The sequence below is a fragment of the Silene latifolia genome, chromosome 2, assembly GCF_048544455.1.
Source record: "Silene latifolia isolate original U9 population chromosome 2, ASM4854445v1, whole genome shotgun sequence".
Classification (NCBI taxonomy): domain Eukaryota; kingdom Viridiplantae; phylum Streptophyta; class Magnoliopsida; order Caryophyllales; family Caryophyllaceae; genus Silene; species Silene latifolia.
The window spans coordinates 38,158,032-38,175,513 of NC_133527.1; the positions used below are offsets into that span (position 1 = coordinate 38,158,032).

Consider the following 17,482-nt stretch of genomic DNA (forward strand, 5'->3'; position numbering starts at 1 on the left):
AAATATCATATTAATCAAAATAAAATTTATTCGAATAATACAACAATCAACAATAAGTTCTCAAATTATATCATTTTACGATACTTTATGTCTCAAATCAATTAATATTTATTCAAGCTGATGTGAACATAATTTTATGTAATTTTTAATTTTTTATGTATAACATGTGATATTTATCTATCAAACATATAAATTTCAAACTCAGCTTATTTAAATGTTTTGATTGTGTCTTGCATGTGATATGTGTCACACATATCTATAAGAAATTTGGACATTTTGTTTTTTTAAACAATTATATATAATGATGTTTAAGATTTTATTACCTGTAATATAATAGGTTGAACTTTCTCAAATATTATTTTTTTATGTTTAATTTCAAAGTATTTAGAAGATAACATATAAAATATTTAACTAAAAGTAATACGGAGTATTTGTCTGTCATAATCAATATTTTATATTTGACTTATACATATTTAATTAAAAATATTAAAGAAAAATGTAACGTGTTTTCTACTTTTTCATGTCATTTATAATACTATATTACTTTTTCATGTCGTTTATAATACTATATTACTTAAGAAAATCGAGGAAGCACGGGCACGGCACGACTGGGCTTAAGACGGGCTCCGACGCGATTTTGTTCATAAATCCGTGCCCAGGCACGGCACGGCCCAAACACGGTGGAGCCCGGCACGCACAAGGCACGACCCGGCCCGAAGAATAGCCCATTGATCATCATTTATAAAACAAAAAGTATACTAATATTTAATAAAATATATATTTAAACCATTAATCATCATTTATTAAACAAAAAGTACATTACTATTTAATAAAATGTATATTTAAAGCATTAATCATCATTTATTAAACAAAAAGTACAAAAAATATATCAATTATATAACATTTTTTTTAAAATAAAAAAAATATTAAAGCACATGGGCCGGCCCATGGACAAGGCACGAAAAGCCCATGGGCCAGGCACGGCCTGAGCACGAAAATGACCGTGTCTTGAGCGGGCCGCGGCGTAGGTTTGGATTAGTGGGCCTGGCACGGCACAGCCCGAGGAGCCCAATATCCGTGTCTGGGCCGGGCCAATTTTGAAGGAAGGGACGACGGACCGGCCCAGCACAACCCATTGCCTACTCTACTCTCTACTACTGACTCACTATTACCACATACAATTATTTATGTTACTTACATGTCAAATAAATAGAGCCACACTTATATATTTATTAATAATACGAGATCTTGTCCGAGTAGGAGAAAGTATAGCTTAATTGTAATTTGTAACTACAAATATTAATAATTTTTTTTTTGGCAACACAAATATTAATAACTGTTTATGTTTATTTAATATGATTTTGAGAACCTGATTTTGTAATAACGACGAATTAGTTGAATTGAATTGAATTACATCCATCATTTTTTTTTTTGGTCATGGTTAGAAGCTAGAACCTACGTAGCACCAAAACGGACACGGACACGTGACACGATATCTTATGGAATTTAGGGCAAGGGACACGTTATCAATTTTAATAAATTATATATTTTATATTTATAAACTTTCGATTATTTTTGCTTTATTTTTTATTTTTTAAAAAGTATGATATTAATTTTAAATAAGTGATGGTAAAACTTGACGTTGGCTAAAACACATTTTCAGTTCCCACTCAAATCGATTTTCTAATCAATCTTTTTCGACCGCTTATTTCTCGTCTAAAGAAAATCGTTCACTCCAAATGATGTCCAAATACCGAGGACACGCGTCGGACACATGCCCAAATAAAGTTAGACACAACTTTATAGGTGTCCGACACATTTAGGCGTGTGTCCGACGATATCGGTGTACGACACGATGTCGGACACGGAACGACAGAATGCCCGTGCTACCTAAGTTAGAACAAACTTAATACAAATAACTAGTGATTTTCCTTTTTAACTTTATTTTTTATTGTTTAGGCACTCTTCTCTCATGTCCGTTATTGTGCAGAAGCGATATTGTCCGTTTTGGGCCAAGCCCTCACAGATTTACTCTTGGGCTCCTTCCCAAAAGGGCTTGTACTATTATATTTTGTAGACACTTATAAAGATGATCTTTCATCTTTATTCTACCGATGTGGGACATGGGTTTGCACCCTAACAATCCTCCCCTCAAACCAAGGACCATCATCTTGACTCAGACCTTGACCTTTATGGGGCTTGTGCTACACTTGCGTACCAAACTCCTCTGCATCCAATATACCTGGACTGTGTCCGTATCCAGTGCATCAGTGCGTTGCCCCGGAACCGCATTGGACTTACCGTGGACCGCTTTTGTTGCTTCCATTAAGCCTTAGCCCACCTCGCCGGATCGCTGACGATCTTCTCTTGGACGGCTTGCCGTCTCATCACCGTGAGACTAATGTCGCCTTATGCGAACATATTAGCTCTCCCTGGAGCCACCTTCAAGTCTTGGCCTAACAAATCTCTGTGTCTAGCCCAAGTCGAACCTTGGGCTCTGATACCACTTGTTGTGCGGAAGCGTCAATATCTCGTGTTGGACCTCTGCTGTACCAGTGTCCACTGTCCATAATAGTACGATATTGTCCGCTTTGGGCCAAGCCCTCACGGATTATTCTTGGGGTCCTTCCCAAAAGGCCTCATACTATTATATTTTGTAGACACTTATAAAGATGATCTTTCATCTTTATTCTACCGATTTGGGACATGGGTTTGCACCCTAACATCCGTATTGTACTCTATGGAGATCATCTTGAATTAAGTTGGCTATAGTAGAAGGTTACGGAATTTAAAACTTCTTGTAGCATATGTAGCATATTATGTTTTCGTACACTTAATTAATATTCACTCCGTTCCAATCCGTTGCTGTCCTATTATGTTTTGGGTGCCTCAATTAATTATTGTCCTTTCTATTTTAGGAATGAATTTGATTAGCAATTTGATCATTCACAATCAATTTGGTCAAAAGCACCAAAAAAAAAAAATCAATTTGGTCAACATGTGATTGAGTAATTAGTCCCTCCTATTTTCTTGATTTTTGTGCCAAAATTAAAGGATAATAATTGACCCTCATTTTCCTTAACGAATGAATCGACTTTGTTTCTAAAATCTCAGATTCTCTTTCTTAATTGTAATTATCCCACTTATAATATTGTTCCCTACTTTTTAAAATTTTCTACGCTTGATTTGGCAAACACTAAACTTGCGCAGGGAAAAGCAAAACATCAGCAAAGTTGATCGCTATTATTGTGGCAGCAGCCGTCTTAGAAGTACTTGCTATAATCCTCTATTTTGTCATTGCAAAATCAAAGAAGAACTATGTTCCCGCCCACGCCGATGACACTGGTAAGAAATCCCTAAAAAAACAGAGTGCAAGTCGTTTTTTGTTTTGTTTTTATTTAATTTTCTTTTTTAATCAAATTGTTGAAAACATCGTAAATGCCACATATACTGGGATTCGTTCTAGGTCAATTGCAATACAGTGCAACCATAAATTAACATAGACTATTCTACTACCGAAACTAAATTAAAATAAAAAAATACTCCATACTAAGTTTTGTTAAATGTTCACGAGTGATATAATAATAATATGATTATCCGGAATCATATAAATGCCAAAATGGATAGAGTGTTTTTATTGTTGTTGTTGTAATCTGATTACGACCGATATTATTGATGTTTAATAGTTGTGATTGTTTGATATTAATTCCCTCCCAAATGTGATATAATTAATTTTTTTGTTAATAATTGGAGGTAGTATTTGATTGCTTAATCATAGGTTTGTTCGTTTGCCTGTTTTGGTACAGGTGAGGATTTCACAACTATAGACTCCTTGCAATATGATTTAGCCACTCTTAAATCCGCAACTGATAATTTTGGAGATGAGAATAAGTTGGGTGAAGGAGGATTTGGTAGCGTTTACAAGGTAATATTTTCGTCTCATGCAAAATAAAGGATCTATGGATAATGGATTTAGCGAACAACAAAACGCGAGAACAAAGATTATAAGATGACTTCACAGATATCTTTACCTCTAAACTTTCTATTTAAGCCACCAGAATTTGTCTGAATTTTTTAGATATGAGCAATCAATGGTGAATTAATTGTAGGAGTATAAATCGACATTGTTTGACCATGTCAAATGTGAACAATATATGAATGAATTGAATAAATAATCAAGGAAATTTGGTTCGTTGTTCATCCTGAATCTATTATAGTAGCCTAATCACAATGTTACATCATACATCGATCCATGAGACTCAACACTGAAGTCGCGATGATAATAAAATCTTCACAATGCAATTGTTAATCGAGATTGTGTATATTGTTTTGTAAAGTTCACTTACATGTGTAATAAAAGTGCATGTTTAATGTCATGATAGGGTATACTACCAAATGGACAAGTAATAGCAGTGAAAAGATTGTCAAAAAGCTCAGGTCAAGGTGCAACTGAGTTCAAGAATGAGTTGTTATTACTAGCAAAGCTTCAACACCGGAATTTGGCCAGGCTATTAGGGTTTTGCTTGTCCGGAGAAGAAAAACTCTTAGTCTATGAGTTTGCGCCCAACAAAAGTCTTGACAATTTACTATTCGGTATAGTATTCTATTAACTTTTTTCCTAAATAATGTTAACTGTTAAAAATGGTCATTTCATTTATGCTTAGCTGGTCAAAGGACAAAGATAGATCAACCTCCTAGACTAGGTTATTCCGGCGAGCTATTACTATGAAAGGATTCCATCATATCTTTGCTTACACAATAAGGAGCGTCTCTCTCTAAACTAAAAAATCTCCCTCCTCTCTCTAAACAAAAAAGAAAACCCTAAATCACCTCTTCTGCTTCCGCCGCCTCTCCTCACCATCCACCTTCTCCCTTCCCCCCTACCCATCGCCGGAGATGGGGTCTTTCCTTGACCCATCTCCGGTGATTAAACACCTCTCCTCGTTATTGCGATCCCCGGTGGCCTGATTCGCTCCTCCCTTTGTTACAACATCCACAACGATTGGTGGAAACCCGAGTTTCAAGGCGTTTCTCGGGTCTTTCTCTGCGGGTTGTCGGGCTGATCAGTTGTTGTCGCTGTTTCCTTGGGGTTCCTGCCCTTCTGACTCCTTGTCCTGTCACCGGTTACCTTGCATGCAACCAGGGGTGATCCCCCCATTTCCCCCACCCCTGGTTTGTCTTTTGTTTCCGGCTGTGAATCGGAATCTTATTGTTTTATCGAGTTCGACTTCCGGTGTTTCTCGTTGTGCCCTTGTTCTGGGTTTGACCGGTCGTTTTGTTTTTCTGTCGGTAGGTCCGACGTCTTTGGTCCGGTCTGTTTTGTGATAGCTGTGTGTTGGCTGTTTCGTTTTGTGTTTGTGGGTCGGCTTGGACCGAGTGGCGATCCCCCCATTTCCCCCACCTTTCGGTCCTTTGTCCTTGTTTTGTTGGTCTATGAGCATAGCTCATTGGGTCTGTTTGGTACCGAAAGGTGATCCCCCCATTTCCCCCATCTTATCGGTCCCTTTTTCTCTTGTGTGTATTTTATGTCGTTAAAGGTTGGTTTTTGCATGCGAGGCAGTGGTCCTGGGAGGAGTCGTTTGGTGAAATAGGTGTTCTTTTTTGGTTTCGTGGTGCTTGCTGATCTGTCACTGCTTTTCGCGGTTGTGTTTGTTGGGTCCTTTGGAGTGAGGTTCTGTGTGCTGGGGTCCTTTTTTTTCTGGTTGAGGGGTGTTGGGTAGGGTGGTTTTTGGATCTTCGATGGTGGTGTTGGTCGGGGTCGGAGGTGATGGTCTTCTCGTCTTTTGAATGGTGTTTCCTTTAATTTTCATGTCTTGTCTTTTTCTCCTAATAACCTCCTCCTATAGGAACCTTGGTCGTCTCTTTAGTGGTAAGTCAAGTCCCTTTTACGGTGTTGGTGGTGAGGTGCTTCTGTCTCTGGGGGCTCGTGAAGGAAATGTAGATTCATATACATGTTAACATACTCATATATGTCTAAATAATTTAGTCATAAAATTAAAACGGATTTTATGCATGCAAACAATAATATAAATAGAGGAGAAATCATGTCCTTACATAGTGGATTTCGGCTATTAGGGCACAAGAGAGATCACCTTTCTCTCTTGTTCTTGAGCTTTTCCTTTATGGATGAACAAGATCTAAGTACAAGATCTCTCCCCAAGCTTTATACCCAAGGCTTCTCTTAATTTAATTAATATTATAAATACTAGTATAATATTAATTAAGGAGAAAATTGAACCAAAAATATTACTTAACCCTTGAATATTTCGGTTTTTAAGAGAGAAGAAGAGAGGATTTTTCTTCTCACTAGAACTCTATTTTGGATGAGTGAATTGAATGAATAATAATACCTTACATTTAGTATATTATTAGGTAAAATTATAGAGAAAACAATGATCACATTTGCCTTCTCAAAACCGTGTAAGAGGAGGGCAATAGGGGAGCCAATGCATGGAGAAATTGTTCTTCACAAGGAACAATAGGCTTGCATGGCTAGGTTTGCTTTTAATCATTGTGTTTTCCACTAATTACAAACAACTTATAATTAGCTTAAATCCTTCTAATTTTCGGCCCACTCTATAATATGGATTCCATATTATTTTTGTCAATTGTCTATATGTTACATGTCACATGTCACATATATTTGTTATGTATTTTTAACATATTAAAAATCAACGTATTAATAAAAATACGTCACATACAAAAATTGACTTAGTAATTTCATAATTACTTGTGCCAAAAATTTTACCAATTTATAAATCACAACTGATTGTATTTATAACAATTCATTCAATTTAATTGTTACATTAAACAATTATTTCATCCGAGTAATGATACAATTCAATTACTCAGACCGTATCTTATTTAATCACATTTCAATATGATACGTAAATTTTACTTCCAAAATCGTCCGTCAATTTTCAAGTAATTTAATCAACCCGCAACATTATACGATTAATTAAATAATCAATTAAGAGTATTGCCCTTTAGGTATGACCTAGGGGTCAACTGATCACCACCGTCACACGACAAGAATGTCAAACTCTAGTCAGCCAATCATTACCGATATATGTTGACCAGTTGTGATAATAATATTACTTCCCAATTGTATTCATTTTAATGAGACTTAAACATGTGATCATCATGATCACGATCGTGATCGCATTATTGTCGGAGGACACATATTCCAACAATCTCCCACTTGTCATCGACAAGTGTGCGTCACCAATTCTCTTGTCCTATTACTATCTCCCACTCAATGCAAGGTGTCTTTGGGTCGTACTTGCAAGTGATCATATCGAGAGTGGTTTCCTCGATCTGGAGAATAACTGATTGACCGGATTTATCCACTCGGATGCCATCCGAGCGTGGCCACGCATTTCCGATTCATTACTCCTCGAGTGGCCCCGAGATATTGTTATAACCCCGACTAGGGGTGGACAATTCCTATCGCACTCATTCCCTTCGACTAGCCACAGCCATCATAACCCAAAATATGCCCATTTGACCCCATTTACGAAGGTCGTAGTAACACAAATCAAAGTTAATCAAATCGTGCCATCTTAGGCGAATAGTCTTTAGTCAAAAGAATCGACTCATTTGAATACTATAGTAGCTCTTGCCACGACCAGGCTATATAAATTTGCGTAACTCTATAAGCGGTCATTAGGCCCGACAAAATGTTCCTAACAATCTGCCTATGTGATCGACTAGTCATCTCACATGACTCTATGGCACTTGAACTTGCCATCAATCGCCTCACACTCTAGTCACTTCGAGACGTCACCTCATATAAGTAACTATGGGCAAAAACAATGTTAATCCATGTTCACTTTAACGGGGTTCAATTGTCTCTACAACCCGTTTGGATATAACAAAGTACAAAGTGAGTTAATGATAACTCAAACGACAAATGTCGACATCATACTCGGGTAGTCAATATCATATTACAACCTTGTGATGTATATCGTCAGTGTAAACACTTATTGATTGCAATAGAAGTTTAACATCCCATGTGTCCATGTGTTCAAACTTCTTACACTTGCATTTTCCTTCACATTCATGTTCTCTCTCATAGCATGAATCTTACCAAGTACATATCAAGGTTCTCGACCTTGGTTTTGGTTCTTTAACTTGAAAGAACTTTCTTATCGATCATCTCATAACGAACGAATTTGCGATGAATAATACAACTTGCACCGATCAAGTATTTCATCCACACACAATGCACTAGGTATATGTTTTGTAGAATCTTGTAATAGTTGACAAGATTATTAGCTTAGTACTTCTCACAAGTCCTAGCTTAACTAGGAAAGATTGTTTTTGAATAACCTCTTATTCAACCAAGCATCTTTCCAAAACTTCTCATTTCTCTTTTCAAGTTTGAAAGATTTGGGATTCTCATAAATCCTTATATGTGCTCGGATCTTCTACAAAATGTGCAACCTCTTATCACATAAATGGAATATTCCGTCAAGCACCGAAATTGTTCATCGGATTCTACTTGAGAATTCATGACGTTTCTGTTATGGCTCACAAATCAATCATCATGCTCTTATGCATATGATTCATAATTGGACATGTACATGATTATTCTAATGGCGGAAACATTAGTTACTAATAATCATGAGATCAACCGTTTTTAGGTTCAATGAACGACCATGACTGCTAATGGTAATTCCATTTTCATCTATATGAATAACCTATGTGAATGTTGATATGATGTGTATCTCTTAATACTAATCCAACATCCCTTGATGTAATTGGATTCATCATTGTCCATATTCATCCAGAATTGAAAACTCAAAAGCTTCTTTATTAAAGAAGGTATTGGCCCGTCATTCTTTAATGAGTAATGAGTTTTATACATTCAAGGACGATAGCTCCCACTAAATTCCATGTCTTCACATGAGAATTTCCTAACTCCCACTCAATTCAACATATTTCGAAATTGACTTCTCAATTGAAATTTGTCAAGAATATAAATATAAATTGCTTTGCTAAGTTACTAGGATAAAACCATATATGTTCCCATCATATCCTTTCAAAATGCCTATTTTGAAGTGGTCTTATCTCAACCTTACGGAAAGAGATTTTAAATCTCTAACACACTCATATCATAATGATGTGTAGCAATGTCATTATTCAAATACAAATAATATTTAGAATACGTCCCTTGCAAATACCCTTTTGGAAGGAGATTTAACCATTTCATAGGGAGGTTAAGCAATGACATTTGTATGGTTAAAACGTTGGCTATAGAAGATATCGGAATATCAATTTTTTTTTGCAACTTGATTTTGATCATAACTAGTATGTTACTTTGCTTCATTTAGGCTCTTAAGTAAAACTCATGATTGAAACTATTTGGTCAAAATTTATCATATAGAACTTAGTCAAAAACTTGTTAAGACTTTGCATTAGTCATTTTCATCCAAAACTTCTTTTGGTCTCCTCGTGTAGTTATCTTGAGAATATACTCTTATGATTACTACACTTGGTCTCTTTAGTCATATAGAACTAACTTGAGACCATAGATCTCATCTTTTCGGCATACTATGTAAATAGATATACCTTTATTCAAATCATTTTCTCTTGCGTAGATCTTCATTTACACAAGTACACAATTTTATCTTGCCTTGTGTGTTGTGTCCTCATTTTTCTCCCACTCTATCTTTAGAATAAATATACTATAGATTCAAAGATAGCATATGAGACACAAATTAATGATGTTGAATTATAAGGAGAACTATCTCATAGATAGACTAATAGTTATTGATTTCATATGAGTTCTTGGTGATTGACATTCCTTTAAGAGAGTTCATAGACTCAAAATCGCTTCATAAATGATCATACACAAGCCTTAAGCATGTGGACATATAATGAAACCCGTCATTATATTTGTCTATTAGATCACTTTAAGTGAATAATCTTATGTTTCAAAATGCAAGCAATTTAAAGATGAAATTTAGAACATTAAAAGGGTAAATGATAAAACGGGTGACTTGGGTTGCAAACCAAGTCACCATCATCCAAAATACAAACCATTATCCAAAATACCTTTCCATGTCGAACACGGAAACTTAAAGTTCTAAAAATTCAAAACATAATTTAAAATAAGACAATGAAAAACAAGGCTCCACAAAAGCTATCCTTAGCTTCTTCATGGTTTCTCATGCTTGTTTTTCTTTTCCCTTGTCTTTGCTTGGTGGAGGCCCTATTTACAATAAAAAGGGAGATACATTATCACAACTTTGCATCATAATACCATAGTTGAATTTAGAAACATAAAAGAAGGTTAGTCATTTACCTACTGGAGTGATCTTTCCAGCTTTGATATCACCAAGGTATTTGGAACAATTTCTTTTCCAATGCCCCATGCCATTACAATAATGGCACTTATCAAGAGGACCCTTCTTGACTTTGGAGGTGCTAGCTTCACAAGACTTAGCTTTGGTGAATGTGGGAGCTTGCTTCTTGCCCTTTCTCCCATTCTTCTTGAACTTCCCCTTACTCTTTGTGCTTATGTTAAGCACATCCTTGGGAGGGTTCACATTTAACCCCATGTCCCTCTCGGCTTGCACAAGTAACTTGTGCAACTCCTCAAGAGACACGTCCTTGTCTTGCATGTTGAAATTCACCCGGAATTGCACATATGCCTTGACTTTAGACAAGGAGTGTAGAATCCTATCTACGATGAGTTCTTTGGGGATTTCAACCTTTTGAATTTTCAAGGTCTCGACAAGCTCCATGAGTTTGAGCACATGAGGGCTAACCTTTTGTCCCTCTTTGAAGTCGAGATCAAAGAATGCCGCGGCCGCCTCATATTGGACGATCCGCGGAGTTTGTGAAAACATGGTCACAAGTTTGGAGTAAATCTCATTAGCATTGCCCATTTTAAAGGCTCTCCTTTGGAGGTCCGCCTCCATCGCAAATATTAAGACATTTTTCATTGCGGCGGACTCCTTTTGGTAAGCCTCATAGGCTTCCCTAGTGGCCGCGGTGGACCTAGTGGAGGGTTCGGGTGGAGAGGCCTCGGTAAGGTAACGAAGCTTGTCGTCACCTTCGGCGGCTAATTTGAGTTGGGCATCCCATTCGGAGAAATTTGACCCATTCTTTTCAAGTTTACATCGATCCATAAAGGATCGGAGCCAAGATGAAGTAGCGAGTGGTGTAGCATTAGGAGTTGGTGTTGATGTTGCCATTTGTTATGAAAAAGAAGTGTTCTACAAAACAAAATATAAGGAGTAAAACAAATGTCGTTTTAATTATACTCGTAAAAATGTATGATTTAAACAAGTTTTATGCATTTTTCTAGTGACCTCTACCCAACTAGATAAATGATTCCAAGACCCAAATTCATATCGACTTAGGCACGGTATGGCCGATGAAACCTTTATCAATATAACTCGGTGGATTAACATTTTAATCGATTCTACTTTTAGAACTCTTGGTCGATAAAATTACTCTAATAATTATCTATAGCCCGGAACACATGCAACTACGGTCGCGAATACTTCCGTTGAGCTCAATCCAAATTTCGAATAAATGTGTCCATTATCCAAATCCACATCAACTTGGGCACGGTATGGCCGATGAAACCCTCATTAACATGAACTCGGTGGATTAACACTCATCACCCACTTCCCCTACGTAACAAGGTTTGTACCCGGTAGGGCCGAGTGCACTCCCTCGCGAAATAGGTTTTCATGGTTTCTACTATTTGGTAAGGCTATGTCTCAATTGTTTGTTTTAGCGAGAGGTCATGTCAATTTATTATCTATCACGTTTTAAGTGAACTAAAGCGGTGAACTACGATAATTCGAATTGACACGGTCGATAAACTCGATAAAAGAAGACAATGCATGTTTAGTTATGGCGATTTAGCGATGCATGTGACATAAAATAAAATGCAAGCATAAAGATAAATAAATCCTAGTATGGCCTTTCCTAAAATAGAAAAACTATTTAACTATTACATATTCGGAAACCAACTCCATTGGTCCCTTGAACTTCGGTTGTGGCACGCATCTCGAGGTAACACCGTCTTTATGTATCGCCATTCTTGAAGAAATCCGTCTTTGGGAACTCCGGAATGAATAAAATTACATAATAAATTACATAATTTCCTATTATACATTTGTAACTAAAATAAAATAAATCTATTAAATTACAAAACGGTGATACGAGATCACAATAAAAATTACAACCGAATCGATATTCCCATACATTTCGGGAAATACCAATTAAAATCTAAGGCCATACTAAGTAAAATTACATAATTCAAAATTACATAAATTAAAATTATGACAATCATAAAGAAAAATGCAGCATTATAATATGTATGAACATGCTCAATTTTTATGCTAAATCGCTTTTTAATTAGCCAATATCGTATATTACTCGGTTTTTACGGATTTGCGTGATTTCAACATTTTATAATCACAAAAATGCATAAACTCATATTTATGCATAAGTTAATTACCCTAACCTCTTAGGACTCAAAATATAGTCTCCACTAGTAATTTGACCATAATTAACTTTTATTTACAAAATTGTTCATAATTGGACCAAAAATTACAAAAATAAGCTATTAAACTTCAAATAAATCTAAAAATTTCAAATAAATTCAAAATTTGAAATTTAAATTCATGAACATTCTGGAAAAATTCCATGACACTCATAATGTTCAAAATCTTAGGTTAAAAATTTCGAAATTTTTCCGGAAAAACAATGTTGCGGTTTATCGATTTTTAATAAAATAATCATAAAAACATGGAAAAATTATTTTCATTAACTTTTCAATTTTAGATCTGAAAAATATAATAAAATGCAACATTAGACGTTTTTCCTAAGTCATAGATTATGTTTTTATTAATTTTCACTAATAATGTCACTATTTATGCCATTTTTCTTCAAAAATTCATAAATCATGCAAAAAGACTTCTTTATAGCCAATAATTTTACACACATCTTGTAAAATTGCATGTGACAACATATTAATTTTCTATGACCAGATTCGAAATTTAACTCATATTAACCTATTTTTCACTTAAATCCGAATTTAATAATGAAAAATTCATTTTTCGAGCATAACAAGTCCAAAAATTATGAAAATTCACAGGTTATCTCAAAATAATATATGTAACAACATATCCAAAAACCAAGTGAAAATTCGAAGTATAGCTAATTTTAGACCAAAAATGACATTTTTACTCGTAAAATCACATTTAAATGCCATTATTTTAAATTATGAACAATAAAAATCCGAAAAATTAACCAAAATATCCTAAAACATTTTAGGACCAGAAATATTATCATGCATGGATTAATTTCGTGATATATCATAATAACACAAATTTTACAAGTTTTATTTGTTATTCTTATAACTCGGAAAAACTTTTAACCGATTTGCATGCAAACAACCATGGCTCTGATACCAATTGAAGGAAATTTAGATTCATATACATGTTAACATACTCATATATGTCTAAATAATTTAGTCATAAAATTAAAACGGATTTTATGCATGCAAACAATAATATAAATAGAGGAGAAATCATGTCCTTACATAGTGGATTTCGGCTATTAGGGCACAAGAGAGATCACCTTTCTCTCTTGTTCTTGAGCTTTTCCTTTATGGATGAACAAGATCTAAGTACAAGATCTCTCCCCAAGCTTTATACCCAAGGCTTCTCTTAATTTAATTAATATTACAAATACTAGTATAATATTAATTAAGGAGAAAATTGAACCAAAAATATTACTTAACCCTTGAATATTTCGGTTTTTAAGAGAGAAGAAGAGAGGATTTTTCTTCTCACTAGAACTCTATTTTGGATGAGTGAATTGAATGAATAATAATACCTTACATTTAGTATATTATTAGGTAAAATTATAGAGAAAACAATGATCACATTTGCCTTCTCAAAACCGTGTAAGAGGAGGGCAATAGGGGAGCCAATGCATGGAGAAATTGTTCTTCACAAGGAACAATAGGCTTGCATGGCTAGGTTTGCTTTTAATCATTGTGTTTTCCACTAATTACAAACAACTTATAATTAGCTTAAATCCTTCTAATTTTCGGCCCACTCTATAATATGGATTCCATATTATTTTTGTCAATTGTCTATATGTTACATGTCACATGTCACATATATTTGTTATGTATTTTTAACATATTAAAAATCAACGTATTAATAAAAATACGTCACATACAAAAATTGACTTAGTAATTTCATAATTACTTGTGCCAAAAATTTTACCAATTTATAAATCACAACTGATTGTATTTATAACAATTCATTCAATTTAATTGTTACATTAAACAATTATTTCATCCGAGTAATGATACAATTCAATTACTTAGACCGTATCTTATTTAATCACATTTCAATATGATACGTAAATTTTACTTCCAAAATCGTCCGTCAATTTTCAAGTAATTTAATCAACCCGCAACATTATACGATTAATTAAATAATCAATTAAGAGTATTGCCCTTTAGGTATGACCTAGGGGGTCAACTGATCACCACCGTCACACGACAGTAATGTCAAACTCTAGTTAGCCAATCATTACCGATATATGTTGACCAGTTGACAGTAATAATATTACTTCCCAATTGTATTCATTTTAATGAGACTTAAACATGTGATCATCATGATCAACAGTCGTGATCGCATTATTGTCGGAGGACACATATTCCAACAGCTCGTGTTTCACATTGCATGTTGGATTTCTCGGTCCGTCTGTCCTACGTTGAATGGATGCGATCTCTAAGGTGTAGGAGATTTTTCTCCGTCGAGGGCGGACATCGTCTTGCCTCTCATCTTTTCTTTCTACATTCTTTTCGCAAGAGCGTAAGTACACCTTGTTATTGTCAATCCGGCGTCTGTATGTATCGACGTTATTTGGAGGTCTTCTGTATTAATGATGATGATACCGGCGTTCGTGACCAAGATGTCGTCTCTTGCTATTCTACCATCGTTTATCTTGCTTATCTTTATATTGCATCTTTTCTTTTATATAAATGTTATGTATTCTCGATGTATGGCTTTGTAGTGCTAGATTTAGTTGTTAAGTGTCTGGTGCTACCTAGTCGAGTAGCTTACTCTGTATTGTTTACAATAATGTAAGTTATTCAACCTTCTGTAAAAAAAAAAAATAATAATACTATGAAAGGATTAAAAAACGAATTACATTATGTTATTTGGCATATGGTCATAACCACCCTACTAAATTTAACGGGCAGGTATGTACCCGTTAGACTTATTTTGTTAGAGAAACATAGACTGATACGGAATTGGGTTTATGGGCGTTGATCCTTAATTCTATTGTCGCCTACATTAACATTTGTTTCGTCAAATAAAAGTTCTATTTTTAATGATGTACTCCCATATTGATTACTGATTTCACTTATTTCTTTTTATCGATTTGATTTCACTTACTTAGCCTTACATTAGATGATGTGGTACCAAAGTTGGCTGGTGTGAGTGGTAAGGGCTCTCATCTCTTAAACAAGTGGTCAGGGGTTCGATTCCTGACTCTTGCGAATGAAAAAGCCAAACTTGGGAGGGGTCAACTCATTAAATTGCCTTCAGTACCCCGAAGGAGATTGCCCCAGCTGTCGGTAGGGGATACTCCTGGTCAACACCAAAAAAAAAAAAACATTAGATGATGTGGTACTTTATGGTATACAGATCCAATAACACAAGAACAAATACATTGGGGTGTAAGATATAACATCATACAAGGAATAGCGAGAGGAATGCTTTATCTTCACCAAGATTCCCGTTTCAGAATTATACATAGGGATTTGAAAACAAGCAATATACTATTAGATGCAAATATGAATCCCAAAATTTCAGATTTTGGAATGGCAAGAATCTTTGGTGGTGATCAAACCCAAAGCAACACAAGCCGGGTTGTTGGCACATTGTGAGTACCAATTCTACTTTTTAGAGTTTTAGTCCCAACTAATTTCAATATAATATTACAAGAGTGTTCATTTGAAATCTCATTACATTAGGTTTACCATGAAACAGTACATTCAAACTAGCTAATAACACGTACCACTCTTATTTTAAAGACTAGCGAAAAAAATGACTTGATAAATCGAATGTACCTAAATTTATTATAGTGTTCATTGTCTTGGATGAACTTATCCAACAATAAAATTCAATGTAGTAAATATTTTTGGATAACTTTTTTTTTTTTTTGAAATGAGCAAAAAATACAGTTTTGCTCTATGCTAAGCCTATGTCGTAAATAATTTGACTAGTTTATAATTTGACTAGTTTCACGTTCCTTGTACTAATATTAGAGGTATTATACAAAGATTTGTGAAATTTAATTTGAGTGTTTGTTGTTTAGTGGCTATATGTCTCCAGAATATGTCATGCATGGTAGATTCTCAACGAAATCAGATATGTACAGCTTTGGAGTGTTGGTCTTAGAGATTATAAGTGGCAAGAGAAATACTTCATTCTATGAATCAGGCTATGCTGAAGATCTCATAAGCTATGTAAGTTCTATCTATTTAAGGTCGATTTAAGTATTTAATTAATAATCGATGTGTATTTTAATTTAACAATAATCAATGCAACGATTTTATTTGCTTATACTGTTATGGTAGTTGTCTGTAGTTTGACCTCTTAAATTCATTTACAATACTCAAGGGTGCATGACAAATGACTGCAGGCTTGGAAGCTATGGGATGAAGGTAAGCCCTTGACGTTGGTTGACGCGGCTATACGAGAATCATGCTCGAGCCAAGAAGTGATGAGATGTGTACACCTTGGCTTGTTGTGTGTCCAAGAGTCAGCGGAATGTAGGCCATCAATCGACACAGTAGTTTTGTCATTAGATAGCTTCAGTGTCACTCTTCCAATACCAGGACAACCGGCTTTCTTCAGCAAGACTGGAGGAGAGTCTGGTACGATAATTATGCCACTTGAATCGTCGGAGAACCACTCGATACCAGCCTCGGTGAATGATGTTTCAGTGAGTGAAATAGAACCTAGATAGATGAAAACCCATCATATCATTGGATTCTATATTGAGAGGATGCAATACGGTCCGCATTATATGGACAAAGGAAACTTACTATTTATGCATATTTCGCTTAAAATTCAAAATCTAGAATTTGTTATATTGTATAAGTAATTTCATTAACTCTTTTTAGCCAAAGTAATATGATATTAGGTTGTACACATAATTTTGAGAGGATTTGACAAGATAAATTATCTTCTCGATATATGAAAGACGTATACTACGTTAACAAGGGGTTTTGAACCCGCAACCACTAATATATACTGACAAGTCTAATCCACCGCGCCACTTTCACTTTCTTGCATATACTGATTGATCAAAATATTTATTTCTTCAAATCAGTGTGGGGTTCAATTGAATCCCCATGATAAACGGACTCAATTGTACCCCACTATAAACGCCCCTGAGTCCACTACTTCTCTCACTCTCC

General features: G+C 35.1%; 1 protein-coding gene across 4 annotated transcripts in view; it reads left to right on the forward strand.

The window, feature by feature from the left end:
* LOC141642614 (cysteine-rich receptor-like protein kinase 10) overlaps positions 1–17,482 on the forward strand; it is a 43,704-nt gene that overhangs the window by 21,459 nt on the left and 4,763 nt on the right. For 2 of the 4 annotated variants that reach the window (XM_074451461.1, XM_074451463.1), the window contains exons 3-8: positions 3,211–3,345; positions 3,807–3,925; positions 4,383–4,593; positions 15,702–15,939; positions 16,375–16,525; positions 16,702–17,284. In XM_074451461.1, the coding sequence (XP_074307562.1) occupies positions 3,211–3,345; positions 3,807–3,925; positions 4,383–4,593; positions 15,702–15,939; positions 16,375–16,525; positions 16,702–17,028 (1,181 nt within the window). In that variant the 3' untranslated portion in view covers positions 17,029–17,284. Of the gene's footprint in view, positions 1–3,210; positions 3,346–3,806; positions 3,926–4,382; positions 4,594–15,701; positions 15,940–16,374; positions 16,526–16,701; positions 17,285–17,482 lie in introns of those variants that run through there. The other 2 variants (XM_074451462.1, XM_074451464.1) reach the window with 2 other exon arrangements.